General features: G+C 42.6%; 1 protein-coding gene across 1 annotated transcript; it reads left to right on the top strand.

Moving 5' to 3' along the window:
• Positions 1–1,440: 1,440 nt before the first annotated feature.
• Positions 1,441–20,592, top strand: WHAMM (WASP homolog associated with actin, golgi membranes and microtubules). The gene is made up of 10 exons (XM_081546848.1): positions 1,441–2,158; positions 5,487–5,660; positions 6,409–6,559; positions 8,455–8,624; positions 9,760–9,925; positions 12,516–12,703; positions 13,954–14,040; positions 14,287–14,382; positions 17,139–17,619; positions 19,823–20,592. The coding sequence occupies exons 1-10, from the start codon at positions 1,544–1,546 to the stop codon at positions 20,119–20,121; spliced, it is 2,427 nt and encodes an 808-aa protein (XP_081402974.1). The 5' UTR covers positions 1,441–1,543; the 3' UTR covers positions 20,122–20,592.
• Positions 20,593–22,137: the final 1,545 nt, after the last annotated feature.

Raw genomic sequence — 22,137 nt, 5'->3', positions numbered from 1 at the left:
TTAGGAATCAGTGAACTAAAATGGACTGGAATGGGTGAATTTAACTCAGATAACCATTATATCTGCTACTGTGGTCAAGAACCCCTTAGAAGAAACAGACTAGAATTGTAAGTAAATCATATTAGCTAAAGTGATACATTAAAAAATACTTGGAGGGAAAATAAATCACTTCAGCTAAAAGGTTCTCTCTCCAAATGACAACCAGAGCAGCTGTTAGGAATCCAAGACCCAGAGTCCCACCTTTCTTTGGCATTAAAGGGAGGGACCTTCAGATAGAGGCTCCTAGTTGCCTTGGGGCTAGATCATCTGCCTTGGGATTGTAATCAGGCTGGGAGATGCCCTAACCACAGTTTCAGCCTGGCCCTGTTTTTCTTTGCTGGGGGGAAGGATCATTGTTGGAAATCTGATTCCACGCTTTCCTAGCTCAAAAACTTCAACAATCCCTTCACTGGTTCCTGATCAAACTTTTGCAAACCTTGTTTAGATGAAGGGCTTCTTCCCTGCTCCCGGAGCTTCTTGTTCCTCCCTCTCCGTCCTCCAACCCCACTACCATTCTAGCAGCTCTCTCAGGATGGGAGCTGATATGTACTGTATTTCTGTCCACACTGTACATTTCCTAGGTAGAGGCCAGTGCTGCCTTATTCCTTGCTGTGTGAACAGGTTCAGCTCCAACTCACACTCCATCCGCACCTGAAAGTACATCACCCCATCTCCTTAAACAGGTCTTCAGTAGCCAGGTGCTCTGAAATGTCTGAATTGCCTGTGTGTCTGGGTATCTTAAGAAAAGTTTCTTTTCTGGATCTCAGTTTCCTTACCTCTAAAACGACAAGTTAGAGCATGGATTGTATTTAAACATGATGGTTGGGAGCCGGAAGGCTTTGAAGATGGAGGTATCTTTTTTCTTTTTGGGGGGGCATGCCCCCTTCGCGCGCAGCCTCCCAAAACACTATACATTCCATAAAAGCTTGCTGAATTGATACCAACAAACTTGTGGCTTCTACCTACTGCCTGGCACTTACGCCCTCAACAAGTAACTATTAAGTTTAATGTTTTACCTCACCGTTCTAGAGCTCAGGAACCGTGTATTCACTAGGGCTCTGATGATAGAAGACCAAGTCAACTGGGTTTTCGTTCTCAAGAGGCTCACAGTTTAGTGTAGGAGGCTAAGACAACAACTAGTTCGTTTAACAAATATTTTTTCAACGTCAGTGTGTACATAGGCGGAAAAGGTAAAGCGAGCGTGGTAATCCCAGGATCCGGACGAGGTTGCGACATTGATTGATTCCGAGCGGCGCCCTCCTGACCATTTCATTGGTTGTTGCGAACCCTCCCATCTATCATCCAACCAATCGCGGAAGCGTTGTTGGAAGCCGCCCAGGCAGCAGACAGCCAATCAAAAGTGCCGAGGGTGGCGGTGGTGGGGGTGCTGACGCCAGCTCCAGTTCAGCGAAAAATGACGCCGTCCGGACAGTGCAGCGGCTGCTTGTGCGAGGAGACCAGGCTCCGGCAAGCCGAGCCCTCAGGGCGCTGACCGTCGGCGGCCATGGAGGACGAGCAGCCCGACAGCTTGGAGGGCTGGGTGCCGGTCCGCGAGGACCTCTTCGCCGAGCCCGAGCGGCACCAGCTGCGCTTCCTGGTGGCCTGGAATGATGTGGAGGGCAAGTTCGCTGTGACTTGTCACGACCGCACGGCGCAGCGGCGGCGGCTGCGGCGGCGCGAGGGGAGCCAGCCGGGGCCCGAACCCGCGCCTGCGCCCGAGGCCGCCGCGCCCCCGCCCAGTTGGGCGGGCCTGCTCTCGGCCTCCGGGCTCCGCGGCGCGCACCGGCAGCTGGCCGCGCTGTGGCCGCCGCTCGAGCGCTGCTTCCCGCAGTTGCCGCCGGAGCTAGACGCGGGCGGCGGCGGGGCCTGGGCCCTGGGGCTCGGGCTGTGGACGCTGGTGTGGCCGGCGCCCGTGGGCCCGGGCGAGGCGGCGCTGCAGGAGCTGTGCGGGCAGCTGGAACGCTACCTCGGCCAGGCGGCCGACGGCTGTGGCGGCGTGGCGGTGCGCGACGCGCTCTTCCCCGGCCAGGGCTGCGCGGCCGACTGCGAGAGCACGCGAGAGTTCCGGGAGCGGGCCCTGCGCGCGCGGCGAGACGAGGCGAGCGCGCGGCTGTGCCAGGTACGCGCCCGCCGGCCGCACGCAGGTCCTTTCCGTGTTCCTTTGCCCGGGGAGGGACGAGTGCGAGAGTGGGGTCTTCCCGTTATCTGCGTGATGCGAGGATGGGCCGCGCAGCCTCGCAGGTGCATCACCTGTCGGGGAGCAGCGAGGGGACTTCCCGCGGAACCTGCGCGGGGCCTGGCGAGAGGACTGAGTTCAAGTTTATTCGCAGTTCAGAGCCAGGGGTAGGCTCTTAAACCTTTCCCCTGGAGATATTGGCGGAGCAGGCTGTTGTGACCGGAAACGCCAGAGAATACTGAAGGAGAAACTAGAAACATCCCATGAGTGTAGGAGGTGATAACAAGGACTGAATGTAAACAAAAGCAGGTTCCGTGTATGAGGGGAAGCCCCATAAGGGAGACAAAATGTGTTAGAGGATGAAGGGGCTTCTAGGACCCAGGCTTTTGAGGTAAGAAAGACTTGGTGAGGGGATTTCCTTGGTGGTCCAAGGAAAGGACTCCCCGTTTTGCACTGCGAGGGGGCACTGGCTTCCAAGACCCCGTATGCGCAGTGTGGCCAACAAAACAAAATAGACTTGGTCCAGTGGAAAGCCGAAAGGATATGAGCTGTATTCATCAGTTTGGAACAGCAGCAATAGGAAAGCAGTTTTAAGCTTGAAAGAGGTTGTTAGAGCGACTGAACGATTCTTAGAACTGAAGGGGATTCACAAAAGGGTTTGAGGAAAACATGGCTCACATATCCACAACGAGTTGACTATCCTTAAGTCAAGACTGAGTTCTCTGTGCTACACCCCGACATGCCTCTTGCTTGCCCTTTCTCACTATTTGTTGTTGTTTTATTCGCTAAGTCGTGTCTGACCCCGTTGACTGTAGCCCACCGGGCTCCTCTGTCCATGGGATTTCCCAGGCAAGAATACTGGGGTGGCTTATTTCCTTCTCCAGGGGATCTTCCCCACCCAGGGCTCGAACCCGTGTCTCCTGCATTGCAGACGGATTCTTTACCACCGCACCACCAGGGAAGCCCTTTCTCACTTTAGGTCGTTCTTAATCAGAATGATTTTTCTGTGCATTCATTTGAGGCAGAGGAGGTGTAAGAACAATTTAGCCACATTCCAAAATCTTAATTATATTCTCTCAAGCTAAATAATGAGCTTTTTATACACTCACTTCTCATAGGTTTATTTCACTTGATAATATGAGGAAACCACAGGGCAGTTTCAGGCTAGTTAACCTTTGATCTTCAGCTTTACCATGTTGAATCACTTTTATTTTTCAGACACCTGATTTCTCACAGAGAGAAGTGGTTTTCCCCTAAACTAACATATGTAACTATTGTAAAAGTTATATACACTTTATCCAAGTTTGAGTTCATTCAGAGGTATTATGGCACTAGTATAGTTCATACTGTTAAGCTAGCTGTTGACACTGGTATAGTTCATCTGTTTACCTGGCACATGTGGGTGGGGTGAGGGCTTAAATATGAAATACACTGCATCCATGGAAGTGCATGTAATAATTTTAGTACTCAGCTCATATTTAGAACAGGAAAGCAGTTGATTCTAGAATTAGACCAACTACTAACATTGCTGAGTGCCGAAGAATTGATGCTTTTGAACTGTGGTGTTGGAGAAGACTCTTGAGAGTCCCTTGGACTGCAAGGAGATCCAATCAATCCATCCTAAAGGAGATCAATCCTGGGTGTTCATTGGAAGGACTGATGTTGAAGCTGAAACTCCAATACTTTGGCCACCTCATGCGAAGGGTTGACTCCTTGGAAAAGACCCTAATGCTGGGTAGGATTGAGGGCAGGAGGAGAAGGGGACGACAGAGGATGAGATGGTTGGATGGCATCACCGACTCGATGGACATGGGTTTGGGTGGACTCCGGGAGTTGGTGATGGACAGAGAGGCCTGGCGTGCTGCGATTCATGGGGTCGCAAAGAGTCGGACACGACTGAGCGACTGAACTGAACTGAACTAACATTGCTAGAATATAGAAAGTGAAACTGAATGTTTTGAAGTCTGAATGGCGGTTTAGCCGCTAAGTCGTGTCCGACTCTTGCGATTCCATGGACAGAGGAGCATGGCAGGCTACAGTCCATGGGATTCTCCAGGCAAGAATACTGGAGTGGGTTGCCATTTTCTTTTCTCCTGAAGCCTGAATAGTCTTAAGAAATAAGGCTGAAAAACATCAGTTGTCTTAAGTTTACTTTTTCACATGTTTTAATTTTCTTGAGGGAAACTTTTGCTTTTTTTTTTTTTGTAATCCTACTGTTATCACCTGGATAAAATGACTGCTGAACCTAGATCACTTTATCCTTAACTGCTGCTGCTAAGTCGCTTCAGTCGTGTCCGACTCTGTGCGACCCCACAGATGGCAGCCCACCAGGCTCCGCCGTCCCTGGGATTCTCCAGGCAAGAACACTGGAGTGGGTTGCCATTTCCTTCTCCATATCCTTAACTGGAGGGAAGGAAATAGAAGAATTTAAAGATGTACTGACTGAGGGGTGGGGGTGGGGAGTTTATACTATTACTTGATTTTATTTCTCTTCTCCTGGGCAGTAAATTAGTTTCTTACCAAATGAGTTTTTCTAGATTATAAGTGCTCAATTTATTTCTTGCCCTGCCTCAGAAGCATTCTTCAGAGGCTAGAGCCCCATTTGTGATGCTGTGAATGAGTGTATTCTGCTGGGGAATTGGTGGGAATACTAACGTAGGGGAATTAAGAGAGTCAACATGCTGGAGAAGTACTTGGAATCATCTCTATGTCCTTATGAGTTTGTTTTGATTGCATCGCATGGCATGTAGGTCTTAGTTCCCTGACCAGAGATTGAACCTATGCTGCCTGCAGTGGAAGTGCAGTCTTAACCACTGGACCACCAGGGAAGTCCCTTAGGGGTTTTAAAAAAGGAGTGCATTCTCACAATACCTTTATGGTCAAAAAAGTGATGGAAAAATATCCTCTTTCAGTTCCTTTTCTCTGAGTCCTTAGTACATGTACTACGTACTTAGGACATAAATTTTCAACTCTACATCCTCCTCTATCTCCCATTTATTATTATAAAAGTGCCCAGATTACTGAACTGGTCTTCAAAAGCACAGTGCTGAATGAATGATTACAGTAATAATATTTCTGCTATGGATGTACCATGATTTATTTAAGCATTCTTGCTGGGCATTTTGGTTGGAGGACGATAGCATTTTCTTATTTAATTAGTATTTTAAATTGATGTGTTAATGTTTAGAACATTCAGGTTTCTTTAGCTCTGTTGGTTTGGTATGATCTTATACTGTCCATACTTGAACTTTATTTACATTTTGCCTTCTAGTTGCTTCAAGGGCATGAAAAAGCCAATACCATGGTAGCATTAATGAATGTGTATCGAGAGGAAGATGAAGCATACCAGGAATTAGTTACTTCAACAACCATGTTCTTCCAGTATTTACTACAACCATTCAGGGACATGCGAGAACTTGCAACTTCATGTAAGCTTGCTATTTTGGTACGTTTTATGTTTTTACTTTATTATATTTACTGTTTATGATGTACTGTTTCTTTAGTTGCATTTATGATTCAATCTATGTTTCCACTTTGGGTTCACCCCGTGTTTTGATAATATTGTAGATACATTAAGTTTATTTTTTAAATTGATTTAAAGATGAAGACATTTTAAAAATGTATCTATTTATTTTTGGCTCTGCTGGGTCTTTGTTGCCATGCACGGACTTTATCTGGTTGAGGCCAGTAGGGGACTACTCTCCAGTTGTGGTCTGTGGGCTTCACTTGTGGCTTGTGGGCTCCAGAGCATGGGCTAGGTAGTTGTGATGCACGGGCTTAGTTGCCCCACAGCATGTGGGATCTTCTCAGACCAGGGATAAAACCAGTGTCCCTGGGATTGGCAGGTGAGCCACTGGACCACCAGGGAGGTCTCCAAACAATATGTATTATTATTAACAGAGAAACTCAGTTTGACAGTATTCCCTTCTAGAAAAAGTTATTCGAGTAGTACAAAGTAAAGTAGGGTATTTTTTCCTTTATGCTCCAGAGTATCCCTTTGTCTTCCAGAGGATGCTGCACTTAGAGCCTTATTTATACTCAGTAAGGAATTGATGAATAAATGAAATTTAATTGACTAAGTAGTAGTAATAAAAGTAGTTTAAATAATCCACATGACCAATTTCCTTTTGATTTTCTAATGGCTCTACATGACTCTTCTCTCTTACTGATACAACTTTCCCTTCTTTCTGTAGAAGTCCTTGGATGAGGATGATCTGGGTCCTAAAAGGATAGTTGCCCTGCAGAAGGAAGCCCAAGAATGGACCAGACGGGCTGAAGAAGCTATAGTCTCTATTCAAGATATTACAGTAAATTATTTTGAAAAAACGGTAGAAGCATTAGCAGGTAATAATTTTAAAATGCTATACTAAGATACATGTAATTTTCATTGTACTCAGAAAACACTTGAGTGCCTCTTAGGCACTAGATTCTGTATTTTCTAGGTACTGGGGATTCGCTCTAAGGATAAGTATAGACACTGTAAAATCAGATGAGGGAAAGGAAATCTTAATTATATTATATATTCATTCAAACACATGGAAAATGGCAGTGGTAACAAGCCATCTGAGGAAGAAACATGGGGTGCTGAGAGCCTAGGAGAGAGAAATGAGGCTCAATCAGAGTGGTCACAGGAGGCCTCTGAGAAGTGGTATTTGCCCTCCTATCTGAAGGGTAAATGGAAGTGGAGAGAGCAGAAGATTGGCGGGAGGGTGTTCCAGGCAGGAGTAGCATTTATAAAGACCCTCTGGTATGAGGGAACTTGACAAGTATGAGGAAGCCATGGGCTAGAGCACAGCAGGGACACAACTCATCTCATTGCTCATTTCATGGCGCTGTACCTTACCCCACTTCACAGATAGTATGATTTTTACAGATTGAAGGTTTGTGACAGTCCTACATTGAGCAAGTCTATTATAAAATAGCAAGTGCTGGGACCTCCCTGGTGCTCCAGTGGTTAAGATTCTGTGCTGCCACTGCAGAGGGGTGTGTAGGTTCGATTCCTGGTTGGGGAACTAAGATCTCACATGCCATGTGGTGCAGTCAAAAGATAAAAATAAATAAATTTTAAGAATAACAAGTACTGTTTTTCCAACAGCATTTGCCCCACTTTGTGTCTCTGTCAGTCACGTTTTGATAATTTTCCCAATATTTCAAAGTTTTACATTTTGTTATGGTGATCTGTGATGAGTGATATTTGATGTTACTATGCCAAAAAGATTACAACTCAAAGCTCAGATGATGGTTAGCACTTTTTAGTAATAAAGTATTTTTAAATTAAGTTATGTACTTTTTTTTAAAGACATAAGGCTCCTGCACACTTAATAGACCATAGTACAGTGTAAACATAACTTTTGTATGCGGTGGGAAACAAGAAAATCTGACTTGCTTTATTGTGGTATTCGCTTTACTGTGTTGGTCTGGAACTGAACCTGAACTACCTCTGTGGTCTGCCTGTACAGAGAACGTGGTGTGAGAGAACGCTGGCAAGACAGGAAGGGACGAGACTATATGGTCCTGTAGGCTGGGTGAAGTACTTTTTATTGTTTTTTTTTGGCCACATCACATGGCATGTGGGCTCTTAGTTCCCTGACCAGGGATTGAACTGGTGTCCCCTGAGGTGGAAATGCAGAGTCTTAACCACTGGACTGGTAGGGAAGTCCCTGGGTAAGGTACTTTTGTCTAATCTTCAGTGGTTGTTGATAGTAGCCGCAAATAGCAACAACTTATTATCAGTTTGTTAAATTATAGTACATTCATAAAGTGGAATACCATGTAGCTATTAAGCATGATTCTCTATAACAGTTTTTATGAATAGCAAGAATTCTGTGATACAGTAAGTGAAATAAACAAGATATAAAGCAGAATGATATCCTGGGTGGGGGGAGGGGGGATTGGTGGTTTGTTTTGGTCAAACTGTATCTTCCTGTTTATCTAGTTAGACACAGAAACAGTCTAGAAGTATTTGCACCAAGATGTAAGAAGCAATTGCTTTAAGTAAGTGAGATTCATGATTTTCTTTTTTTAAATCAAGTTATCTAGAATTTTATACTAATAACCATGTATTGTTTTTGTGACAATAAAAAGTCACTAAAATACAAGTTTTCTTTTAAAAGGGATGTTTTGCAGGTAACATGGAAGGCAATAAATGGAATTTGTTCAGGATGAATTTTTCCTTTTTTAAAAAGTTTGTTTTTTTATTATGAGTTGTACTTTTTATTTTATTAATTACAATCCAACAGGAATGAAGAAACAGATGGTGCAGGATGAGAAGAGATTCGGCCAGGCTGCCTGGGCCACAGCAAATCCCAGGTTGGAAAAACTCAAGCTGATGTTAGTCCGGGAGACTCTACAACTCATGAGAGCCAAAGAGCTGTGTTTAAATCACAGAAGAGCTGCAATTCGAGGCAAGGTAAGACGAACATAAGTGAAGCTTTGTTTTACAAATATACTTTTATTTTAGGTAGCATCCTTGCTCACTTGTTCCAACACCATCTTTTTTATCTTAAAAAATGTTTTTTTTATTTAAAAAATTTTTTGTAAGTTTCACCATTTTATTTATTTATTGGGTTGTACCAGGTCTTAGTTGTGGCTCATGGGATCTCTGATCTTCCTTTGCAGCATGGGAACTCTTAGCTGTGGCATGTGGGATCTAGTTCCCTGAGCAGGGATCAAATGCAGGCTCTTTGGACCACAAGGGAAGTCCCCAATACCATCTTCTGTTGTTGTTGTACAGTCACTAAGTCGTTCCAACTCTTTGCAACCCCACGGACTGCAGCACACCTGGCTTCCCTGTCCTTCATCATCTCCTGGAGTGTGCTCAAACTCATGTCCATTGAAGTTGGTGATGCCATCCAACCGTCTCATCCTCTGTCACCCCCTCCTCTTCCTGCCCTCAATCTTTCCCAGCATTAGGGTCTTTTCAGAATTTAGGGACTGGAAGTTTGGCCGTGAAGTTTCAGTTAAAATGTTTTTGAAATATTATATTGTCTCAGTCACTTGATGATCACATTGACCTCAGAACCAAAGTAGGTAATATACTTGAAAATCAGTCAAGCCATGTTTTCAGCACAATTTTAGAATAATCAAAGAGGTGCTTTGTCCTAGGAGCATAGTCAATTTTATTTCCTATAACATTATGACTTTAAAGTAGAAAACATCTGTGAATACTTCATTGCCATTTATTTTCTCAAAACCTAAATGTTTTCATGTGTTTCAGGGATGAGGTAAAGTATTTGTGACCAATGCTGAAGAAGGCATTTTTATCCCATTAAGTGAAATGGAAAAGTGTTTCTTCTCTATTTGCTTTTTTCGTATTTGACACTGACCAGAGAAGGAATGGCAACCTACTCCAGTATTCTTGTCTGGAGAATCCCAGGGACAAGGAGCCTCACAGGCTATAGTCCATGGGATCCCAAAGAGTCGAACACAATTGAGCAACTAACACTTTCACTTTCACGGACTAGAAAATAACTCAGATGCTTGTAAAGTTTGCTTTTAATGTCCTAATTATTTTAACTTGCTCTTATCTTTTTCATGAAAACAAGATGGAAGATCTTCCAGAACAAGAAAAAAAAATAAACATTGTAGATGAATTAGAAATACAATATTATGAAGTTCAATTAGAATTATACGAGGTTAAATTTGAGATATTAAAATATGAAGAAATACTGCTTGTTACACAGTTGGACTCCATTAAAAGACTTATAAAAGGTAAAATTTATATTTCAATCTATATCTTGGTATGTTTAAATTACACATTCAAGGAAATACAGACCATATTATCAATTATTTCTTGTATATTGTATACTGAAATTTTCTAATAAAGTTTCCCTTCAGTATTTTTGTTACTGAAATAATATGTTCATTGGTAAACACACAGCAAAACAAAGGGAAACTATTATTACTCCAGTTCCATCACCTAGAGATACTTTGAGACTCTAGTTTTGTAGCCTTCTTTGTATGCTGATGTTTAAAAGTATCTATCAGTTTCTTAAACCAAAATTGCATATTCTGTTCAGTAACCTCTTTTTCATTTAACATATAATTGTCATCTTTCCATTTCAAAAAGTTATAAAATCATCAAAAATTTTAATGGCTGCATAGTATTCCATTAAATATACTGGGATATTCTGTTTTTCACTGTTGTGGACAATGTAGTGAAGAACCTTCCTTTACATATGTCTTTGTGTATAGGACAGATTATTTCCTTGAAATAAGTTTCTAAAGATGGAATCAGGTCAAGGACAATGTACATTTTATATTTTGACACCTAATTGTTAAAACAACCTATAACAATCATTTGATGTACATCTTTCTGTACCACTGTTATTTTCTAACTTCTAAATTTCATTCTACTAAATGATGTTCCTATCAGCTGATGATGAAAGTATTTGTTTCCTTGTACTTATTCATTTAAATTCTTGCCTATGTGATGGGAAAAAAAATGGCATCTTCTAATTTTCATTTATTTCATTTACAAGTGATGTTGAACACAATTTTACATGTTTACCGATCATTTGTTTTTATTAACTGCCTATTCATGGTCTTTGCCCATTTTTCTTTGGAACGTTCCCTTTTTGTATTAGAGATGTTACTTTATTATCTGTCATATGTTGCAAATCATTGCTCTGTCATTTGCTTTTTTGGAATGTTTAATCTTTATGAAGTCACCTCTTTCAGTCTTTCTGCTTTGGTGTTGTAACTTCTTATCCCAAAATTACACCAGTATTTACTTATGTTTTTAGTATTTTTATGATTTTGCTTTTAAAAACATTTGGCTCTTTACTTTAATCCAGGTGAAATTTATTTTGATGTGGGGTAGCAATCTAAACTTCCCCCCCAAATTCTTAGCAGTCCCACTCACTGGTTTTAAAAACATTTCCCCTGTTGCTTTGACTTGTCACCTGTCCCATGTCCAGGATTATCATACTTGTTTTGATCTATTTATGAACTGTTACTTCCTTTCATTCATTTCTGAGTGGCTTCTGGTAGCCGGTGCCATGCTGCTCCTGTTATTATGTAAAGCAAGTCCTTCCTTCATTAATCTACTTTTCCAAAAATTTTCTGACTCCTTCTCACTCCTTTATTCTTCCAGATGAACTTTAGAATCATTTTGACAAGCTCAAAACAAAAAACAAAAAAACTCGGAATTTTTATTGGGATTGCAGTTAACATTAGAGATTAATTTGGGAAGAATTATCGTCTTTTCAATTTTCAATCTTCCCATCCAGGAACATGGTATGTCTCTCCATTTACTCAAGTCTGTTTTTTCCCTAAAGTTCCTCCAACTTTAGTTATTTTCGTCATATAGATCCTGAACATTTAATTTAATCTTAGGTATTCAAAAAACTTTAGCTTCAGGTTATAAGCACTTTACATATTTAGGAAAAATTTCTGTTAGAAGTTCTATTAGATGGATGCATGCCAAACTGTTCATATTTTCCTCTGGGAATAAAAGGACAAAGATTTGGTAAGGAAAGAGGAAAATTTTACTTTCTGTTTTTATGTACTTCTGTAGGACTTGAGTTTGTTATAATCAGCATGTAGTTTTAAAAAATCAATACGTAATTAAGACTAAATATCATTAAGGCACCTTAATGACATACTGCTGGTAGAACGTATGTTGCCTTTCTCAAGGAAGGTGATTTGACAATAGCGATCAGGAGCCTTAAATATTCATCTGCTAAGGAAGTAATAAAAAATGTACAGAAAGATTTATATTCAAAGATGTTCATCACAGTGAAAATGATAATAATGGAACATTGGGACATTCTAAGAACAGAGAGTGCTTAAATTCGAGAACACTGTGTTGCCATTAAAATTGTATTTCTATCACATGGAAAACTTTCTCTAAGAATTCTCTTTATTGATACATGTAACTATGTAAGTTGCATGTGTGTGTGTACACACAGACACATATATATATACCTGTTAATCATAAGAACCTTTAACTATCCTTACATTAAAACAAGTATGCATGGGCTTCACTGGTGGCTCAGTGGTAAAGAATCCACCTGCCAATGTAGGAGACACGGGTTCGATCCCTGATCTGAGAGGATGCCGCAGAGCAACTAAACCTGTGCAACACAACTGCTGAGCCCGAGTGCCCTAGAGCCTGTGCTCCGCAACAAGAGAAACCACTGCAATGAGAAGCCCATGCACTGTAACTAGAGAGTAGCCCCTACTCTCTGCAACTAGAAAAAGCCTGCGCAGAAATGAAGACCCAGTGCAGCCAAAAGAAAAAAAAGTATGCATTATTTTTAATAAAACATGTTTTTAAAAATCATTAATATGCTTCTAGATAAACAGGATGAAGTGATCTACTACGACCCTTGTGAAAGTCCAGAGGAACTTATGGTCATGGATGGTGTAATGGGGCTACAGGAAGGGAAGCAGCTGGAGGTGGGGATGCTCAGCCAGCAGTGCCAGCAGCTGGAGTCAAAGCGAGGCAGGATCTGTGCCCGGAGAGCCCATCTCAGGAACAGAAAGGTGGGAGTGCCCGGGCAGCCTTCTTGTCTCACGGCTTTGGGGGAGTTCTTCTTTTACAAAAGATAGGTTCGAAAATAAGGCTTTTATGAATGATTCATTTTATGTGTGTTTATGTAGGTATCAGTGGCTACAATTAAAATACACTACAGTTTGTTTTTTCTTAAAAAGATTGTTTTTTCTTTTGGATTTAACCATCTTTAGATTTTAATTAAGTCTTTCAATAACTATTGATTGTCAATGACATACGCAGCCATTTTTAGAAATCACAATAGGTAGAAACTTCTAAGAAGCTATAATAAATGATAAAATTAGTTTTATTTTAAATTGATTATAAAATGTCAGTCAGACAATATCCGGCTTATTTCAGTCCTTATAATTGGTGAGTGATTTTTTTCTTAATTTTTAAAAACTCTGATTACATAAAAAGGTAACATACTAAGAAGGGGTAAGCATACTTGAGATATAGTTTTTTTAAAAAGTTATTTATTTACTTATTTTTGGTTGCACTGAGTCTTCATTGCTGAGTGGGCTTTCCCTAGTTGTGGTGAATGGGGGCTTCTCATTATGGTGGCTTCTCTTGTTGTGGAGCACGACTCTAGAGTACAGGCACAGTAGCTGTGGTGTTCAGGCTTAGTTGCCCTCTGGCATGTGGGATCTTCCCGGACCAGGGATTGAACTTGTGTCCCTTGTGTTGGCAAGCAGACTCTTAACCACTGGACCACCAGGGAAGTCCTATATGATATAGTTTTTAATATAATTTTTCAGATATTGTAGATTGGATGTGTTACATAGGTATGTTTGGAAAGGAGATTGCAATGTGTTACATAAGTGTTTGGAAATATTTAGAATATTAGGGGGAAATGTGTTTATAACAATTGCACTGAAACAGATCCTTAGGACACTTCCCACTTAAGGATGTGGGGCTGCCTGTATGTCCTCTCATTTCTACTTGGTTGGAGGACTTGCTTTTTCATCTCTCAAAGCACTGCATCCCAGCCATGACCTTCCTGACCAGGAACAAGGGATTTCTGTAAGCAGCCAATTGGTCCATGTCACGTGACTTAGGAGGAGGCAGACATACTGAATTACACCATAACTCCTATTAATAAATGCCTTATACTGCAGCCCAAATGCAGTGCTTTTTTCTTTTAACCTTTTGTGCTACCCCATGGTAATATTAAAAGCCATGCAGTGTTCAATTTATAACCAGGTTAAAAAAACAGGTCAGTGAAATTATATTAATCCCCTAGGATCAATGCAAAGAAAATCATCGACTCAGATTGCAACAGGCTGAAGAAAGAATAAAATATTTTCATCAGCACCACAGTGTTCAAAGGGTGAGTGGTCGAAGAAAAATGTTTTATGTTTGCATAATATGACCCATGGGCTTCAGTTTGTGCAAAGTGGAGCCCCACTGCCCAGTCAGCCTGGATCCTGAGGGCATGGTGCAGTGTGGCCCTGCAGCCGGGGTGGGGGTGGTGGTACGGACATGGCACTGGGTGGGGGTGGGGGGGCAAGAATTTCAGGTTACAGTCTCTCAAGACTTTTGGGAAGCTTACAGATATGTGTTTGTCTAAATATAGAAAAGAGACAAGAAAAAAGAGGAGGAGCAAAAGAAAAGAGAATGGATAAACCAAGAACGCCAAAAAACCCTCCAACGATTAAGAGCATTTAAAGAGGTGAGTTCTATAAATTCTTGCTTCTCCTATGTTTTCTGGAAAAATAAATGAAGAACACCCGTCCTAGGAGAAAAATATAAAGTATTAGGGACAGATGATTTGGGACCTAAAATGTTCCCCAAATGCCATGATTTGTAGTCTGTAAATAAAAAACAGAAGTATTAGAAATATCAAGATGTTTTTGACCTTGCCACTCACTCTGCTGTTAACTGGCAAGGAAAACCAAAAATAGTTAAATTGCCCTCAGCTTTCGCTGGTTTTTTTCCCTCATTTATAATAAAGAAGGCTTTAAAATTTGGTCGAGGAAACATTGTGACAAAAGTATAGTTAAGTGACCTGTTAAAAGTGAACAGGTTTACGAGACATAGAGAACAAACATATGGATACCAAGGGGGTGTGGGAAGAACTGGGAGATTGGGACTGACATATATACACTATTGATACTATATATAAAATAGATAACTCTGGAGAAGGAAATGGCAACCCACTCCAGTATTCTTGCCTGGAAAATCCCATGGACAAAGGAGCCTGGTGGGCTACAGTCCATGGGGTCACAAAGAGTCAGACAGGACTGGGTGACTGAGTGTGGGTGCATGCGCGCGTGCACACACACACACACACACAACTTCTGGACATTAGCTGATCTGACCTCCAGGAGACTAAGAGCCTGAGGTTGAAACTTGCAAGGCAACCGCCCAAGTGAACTCTGAACTTCACTAGCTAGCTCCTCTGTAGGCAGAGTGTGGTGAAATAGACATTGTGAGAGAGAACTGTGCTGTTATTCTTATCTGAGGTCGTACTCCAAATCCTCTTTCATAAGAAAGACCCGATTTTGATGAACTTCTTAAATGTGATCGTGTTGAGTTCATTGATGTTAGCGTCCTCTTTGTTGTGATCAGTAGACTGATTAGAGAATCGTATCATCACTGTGTAATAAGACCGGACACCACTGCTTGCCATCTTTTCCTCTTGTCATCATGTGTGTGGGGGTTGGGGGAGAAGGAATCCATTCCAGCTTCATGAATAAATGATTATTAGAATTCTGCCCTGAAAAAAAAAAAAAAAGTAAAATAGATAACTCATGAGAAACTACCATATAGCACAGTGAACTCTTCTGAGTGCTCAACGGTGACCAAAATGGGAAGGAAATCCAAGAAAGATGGGATATATGTATATGTAAAGCCGATTCACTTTGCAGTATAGCAGAAAGTAACACAACATTGTAAAGCAGCTATACTCCAATAAAATTTTTTCCTCAAAAGTGAATAGGTTTTTTTGTTTTAAGTAAATAGATACTTAAAGTAACATTAAACTTGTTGAATATAAAGTGTAAACTTTTTCTTGTCATATACCCTCATAATGACCCAAAAGAGAAAACCACCCACTCCCAGACATAACTCTGGGATGAGGTATTGAAGATGCATGGTGCAATATCAACAAGAAAAACAGGGGCCACCAGAGTGAATACATCATATTTTACAACTTCATCTTGTCGTCTTTCTTTCTTGAAATTTTGACTGCACTGTGTCTTTGCTGTGGTGAGTCGACTTCTCTAGTTGCCATGTATGGGCTTAGTTGCCTCAGGCATGTGGGATCTTAGTTCCTAGACCAGGGATCAAATCCACATTCCCTGCATTGGAACGTGGATTCTTAACCACTGGACCACCAGGGAAGTCCCTGATATACTTTCTACTCTGATCCCTGCTGTATAGCAGGCACTGTGCTAGGCATTTACATTCATTCTCATTATCTTTTTTTTTAAAGCAGCTTTATTTATGTAGGTTGCACACTATACAGTTCTTCCATTTAAAGGTTTTACTATATTCACAGAGTTGTGCAACCATCACTACTATCAGTCTGGAACATGTTTACTGTTCCCAAAAGAAATCTCATATCCAGTAGCCATCATTCCCTGCTACCTCCCTGGGTCTGGGCAACTATTAATCTGCTTTCTATCTCTATGGATTTAGCTACAATGGACATTTCATATAAGTGGTCGTTTATGCTGAGTGGTCTCTCAACATAATGTTTTCAAAGCTCATCCATATTCCAGAGGGTACTGATTAGCACAGCAGAGTCACTGTGCAGGAGGGGATTCAAGGGATTCAAGTCCAGCTCCATGACCCTGAACTAGTCAGAGCCCTGATTTTCACATTTACACGGTATGAAGGTGAAAGAATCCATCAACAACCTGGAACGAGTTGACCTTAAATTGGTAAAAGTTACAGTTTTGGGGGTCCATGGAGGTGTATACCCCTCAAGATTAGTTTTTTGTAAGGTGAGGTTTTTCTTTAGCAAACTATACCTGTGAGACTACAACTTCTTTAATTAATATTTTTAAATTATAAAATTTACTGTAAGTCTAAACATTAGAGAAACATCTGTAATACCTGTTTTAACTATCAGTTGGAGGGCCACACTGCTGGTGTTTTTCATAGATCTGTTTTTTACATGGTTATACATTGCACACCATATCATCTGCATTTTTTTTTAAAGATGTTTCACAGACTTTGTACTATTTATGATTTTTCATGGCTGCCTGATACTTTAAACTCACCAATATGAAAGCATATAAATGCTTGTTCCTCCATATATAGATTTAGTAGCAAGGGTGGCTGTGCAAAGTGAGAAGCAGCCACTTCGTGAATTAGAATGATCCACACAAAGAAACTCTTTGCGTTTCCTTTATAGAAAGCTTTAGCATTTTGATGGTTTATGATCATAGCCAGTTTCTCACAATGGTTTTTCATTTTCAGAGATGTCCAGGCCAGCCTGTCCTAAAGAGCTCTTGCTCACAACCTGTGACTCCAGACCTGCCGAATGGACTACCCAAGCAGACACCCCCGCCGACTTCTCAGATGACAGCTGTGATCCATCCTTCCTCTAGGAAAACCAGAAGTGTTCCCTTGTCTGAAGTCAGTAGTGGGAAAACCCCTGAGCATGAAGACTGTGCTGGAGACAGCCCTGTCCCGACTTTTGTTCCAACTGGTGACCAAACACATTCCACGTCAAGTGAGGAACTGTCACTGCCGCCGCCACCTCCCCCTCCTCCTCCCCCGCCACCTCCTCCCCCACCACCTCCGCTGCTCCTCCCTACTCAGCCCTTTTCTTCTCAACCTGCAAATCATCGGAATTTACACTTCGAGACTTCAGTGAAAGATGATCAGCCACTTCCACTAGTGTGTAAATCACCCACTGAGAGCCCACGTGGTCCCACAGACTGTTTTAGTGGCCCAGGTAATCTTCCCAACTGTCCCCACTCACCAGGGGTGGTTAAGTGGTTAGAGGGTTCCAGCTTTAGCAGCTATTATCTTCAAATCAAAATCTTTTTCATAACGCTCTACAATCTTAAAATAATCTAGTATGTGTTACCTTGGTACTCTTTTATTGGAAAATTAGCAGAGCCTAAATCTGGCCTAAATCGAAGAAACATCTCTATACAATTAATAGTCACATGACTTGGGATCTCTGAGGCTGTTCAAGAATCAACCTACCTCAGGTTCTTTTTTTTAAAAAAATTATTTATTTGGCTGAGCCAGGACTGAGTTGCAGCATGTGGCATCTTTTTAGTTGCAGCATACAAACTCTCAGTTGTGCCATGTGGGATCTAGTTCCCTGACCAGGATTTGAACCTGGGTCCCCTGCATTGGGAGCCCAGAGTCGTAGCCACTGGACCACTAGGGAAGTCCCTGTCTCAGGTTCTTAAGACATCAGTGTTAGATTTCTGCCATATGTTTCAGTGTCGCTTTGAATTAAGCTCACTGTTGCATCTCTGAGTCCTTTATGGAATTAAATCGTTACATCTTAAGCAGAATACTGGTTTGGAATTATCTTGGAGGAATTTTAGACTATGGAGGGCTGTTCTTGTAGTCTGAGTGGTGGTCAGAGAAACCTTACTGTGGGGAAATCTTTCTAAAATGAAGTGGTCAAATACAAGGGGACTATGATAGATAATGGGAATTATATAACAGTTCCAACTGTGGTTCTGGTTAATGTGTATTCTGGTCATTCTGAATTTAAGGTTTCATTGTACCTAGAACCAGGTACAAATGTCCACACTACTAAGTGGAGACCAGATGGCCCATTTGCATGGGCTTTGCTGCAACACTGTGGTAAATGAAAGTGAGAGCTCACGGGCCTGGACAAGAAATAGGACATGGCAGGTCTTTGTGGGGGTGCCTTGTTCCCGACCGGGAATCTGTCTGCAATGCAGGAGACCCGGGTTCAATCCCTGGGTCAGGAAGATCCCCTGGAGGAGGAAATGGCAGCCCACTCCAGTATTCTTGCCTGGGAAGTTCTGTGGACTGCGGGCTGCAGTCCATAGAGTTGCAGAGTCAGATATGACTTACCTGCTGAGCACGTGTGCACACATTGTTTCCTGACCTGACTTGCAACATACACACTGCCTCACTGCACTGAAAGAATAAGAAAGTGTGAGTTAACACCATAAAATGCCCATGATGGTGCAAGTCTATCTTATTACTCCTAGAAGGGAAGTGGAATAACAAGTTATAGGTTAAGATCCAAGGTGTTTTGTTAGCCATGGCATAGCTTTTCAGTTCTGAACTAGAAATGACTATTCACCTTGAAGTCTCACATGGAAGATCCCTAAATTAGTGGCCACAGTCTCACCCTTCCAGCAGGTGGTAAAAGATTTTACCCACCACAGGGGATTCAAGGTGCCAAGAGTGAAAAATAGCTTCTCCTCACCAGGCTTTGAAACTCTGATCTAATTTGTGTTTTGACAGCATTTCACACCCTCGAAAGTAGAGAGCACATTAAGTTACCTCAGGATAATGTAGGTGGAATTAAAACACACTATATACAGAGATGTGCCAGAGCCACCTGCTCTGGGTTCACCGATTCAAGTTTTCCTTTAAGTCTTTTTGTGTGTGGAAACCTGCTCACTTCAGTGTCACAGAACAAGTAATCACTGACTAATATCCAAGACTGAAGTTGGTGAATTACGAGGGGGTACAGTCAAAAGATTTTTAAGTGGGAAAGGAAATGGAGGAGATAGAATGTCAGAGCTATCGATGCATACTGGGTCGGACTAAAACACCCCAGCTGTTCATAACTATCTTCAGAGTCACCTGAAAAGGTGATAACACCTGTGTCTTCAGAAACAGCCGTGCTAACCAGGAGGTATGGTGACTTTCAACTATGCCTGGGAGTTGCTATGGATTTGAAGAAGTAGTGGAAAATCAATGGTTAAGGTAAAATATTAGCGATGAGACTATCCTGGATTCAAACAGGGAGCCGATGGTCAACCTCCTAGCAGATACTCAGAGCATTTGTCTAATAGGGTGATGACTATTTGTTTAAATCATGGCTTAACTGATGGGTGATTTGACACCTTTAACAAGTACAAAATCGTCTTGGCACTTTGGGGAGAAAGAGTATGATTCCTTGACTCCTTGCTCTGTTTACTCGATTTCAGGGTCGATGGACGAAGTGCTGGCCTCCCTAAGGCACGGCAGGGCCCCTCCCCAGAAGGTGCAGGCACCCACTTTGCCCCCTCCCCGAGCCTCAGTCAACGAGCACATTCTGGCTGCCATAAGGCAGGGGGTCATACTGAAGAAGGTCCACCCTGCCCCTGGCCCGAGCCCCAGCAGTAAACCCACCAGCGACCTGGAGAAGAGCATCAAGGCAGCGCTGCAGAGAATCAAGAGGGTGTCTGCTGATTCAGAGGAGGAGGAGGAAAGTGATGAGCAGGGCCTCCGCGAGTGGGATCATTAGGCTCCTCTCCAAGGGCCAAAGGCCTGTTCTGATACAGCATGTGATGGGGTCCTGGTAGACAGGCCGCACAACACCCCGGAAGATCAGCTAGGGCGTGGTGTGTGATGCTGCAGCTTTATTTAACGCTGCGGCTCTTCAAGTCAGGGAAGGAAGGAGACACGTGGTGCCTCTCGTACATCTGAGAATCCATGGTGAGCACTGGTGGCATAAGAAGCAGTAATCACTGTTCACCATGGATAACCTAGAATCATTCCCTTATTCTGAAAGCGTTTACACTGCTACTGTAGTAGCAGTGCTTGACCGAGCGTGTGCAGTGGTTTGCTGGGATTGGAAGGTTTGAATGTGACATTATTTTAACAATAATCAGAGTAAATTGCTTATAAGCGAGACTTATTTTAAATATTTTAAATGAAATGTATTTCATGTATCAAGCACAATATAAACTCATAATAAAGAACTATTTATAATGCCTCCGTGTCACTCATGAAGAAGTCAAGTATCTTAACACAGCCGTTCCTGCCTTGGCTGGTTTTAGCTGAAATCTTATTAAAAACATTGACTGTTTTTTTAAGCAAATACTAAGGGTGGGGAATAGTGTCATTCTCCTCAGGCACTCACGCTGGAATCTTTTCTCCTTCTTGCTTTGTGTTAAAATTAGTAAAGGAGTGGAACTTCCCTGATGGTCTAGTGGCTAAGACTCGCTGCTCCCAATGCAGGTGACCCGGGATTCTATCCCTGGTCAGGGAACTAGATCCCACATGCCACAACTAAGAGTTTGCATGCTGTAACTAAAGATCCTGCATGCTGCAACTAAGACCCAGTGAAGCCAAATGAAAAGGGGAAGAGACCAATACAAGGCAGTCCACTCATTTCTCAACTTGTCCAGAGCATCTTCACTAACCTCATCGCATCACTCTTGCCATGGCAACCCCAGGTGTCCACAGAACAAGATGAATTGACCCTCCTTGGTTTCCACAGAGAAGTTCTTACAGACCCAAACCGTTCCAGGCAGCACAGCTGGGAGGGGCCTGGGTGTTTCTTGAGCAGCTGCAGCCTGGACCTTTGTGTGCAGCCACTGCCAGGGGTCCTACCTTCCTGACTTTTGAGTGATGCAGACCCAGATCCAGCTCCCGGGCATGAAGGTGCCTCACTCCTCTCCCTGGGCCCGGGCCCTGGTCCCTTGACACTGCACGGGTTCCCTTCCCTTCCTGTAGGTTCCCGGCAGGGTTTAGGAGTGTGTGTTGCACGGGGCCACACTCCTGTGTAGCATCTTGCTGGCTACTTGCTGGGCCTCCGTTGAAAACCTCAGAAGCTGGCCCAGTGGCTGTGTCCCTGGCCTCCTTCACCACCAGAGACAGGCCAACCTCAGCACAAAACTCCTCTAGAAAGAATTTGGTATTTTTAAAAATGGCCAAATCAGAGCTCTGTTGGACTTCACTTGTGCTTATTTTGCAATTCAGTATTTTTAATTATTGTAATTTCAGTATTTTGAGACACGAGTGAGCTTATTCAGACTTGGATAATTCTCAGAATTTGCTTTCTAAGGGCTGCCAAAAATGAGAAGCTTTCGAAAAAAAGAGATACTTTTCAGAGAGTTCTCCAAAGAAAATCCCTCACCCAACCATCTTTAGTGCATCAAAACTTCTCTGGAACCTTCTCTCCCTCATTTCTCTCCCTTTCCCCCACTTCTTCCAGCCAAGCTGGGAATTAAGTCCAGACTCTGGCCTCAACCCTGAATACTCATTGAAAGGACTGATGCTAAAGCTGAAGCTCCAATACTTTGGCCACCTGATGCAAAGAGCCAACTCATTGGCAAAGACCCTGATGCTGGGAAAGATTGAGGGCAGGAGGAGAAGGGGGTGGCAGAGGATGAGATGGCTGGATGGCATCACCAATTCAATGGACATGAACTTGGGCAAACTCCAGGAGATGGTGAGGGACAGGGAGGCCTGGCGTGCCACAGTCCATGGGGTTGCAAAGTCGGACACGACTTGGCAACTGAACACACACACTGGC

The sequence above is a fragment of the Giraffa tippelskirchi genome, chromosome 12 (assembly GCF_054371585.1).
Source record: "Giraffa tippelskirchi isolate mGirTip1 chromosome 12, T2T-mGirTip1v1.2.pri, whole genome shotgun sequence".
Classification (NCBI taxonomy): domain Eukaryota; kingdom Metazoa; phylum Chordata; class Mammalia; order Artiodactyla; family Giraffidae; genus Giraffa; species Giraffa tippelskirchi.
The sequence above is the reverse complement of the archived record's forward strand: the minus strand, read 5'-3'. Positions and strand labels throughout refer to the sequence as shown.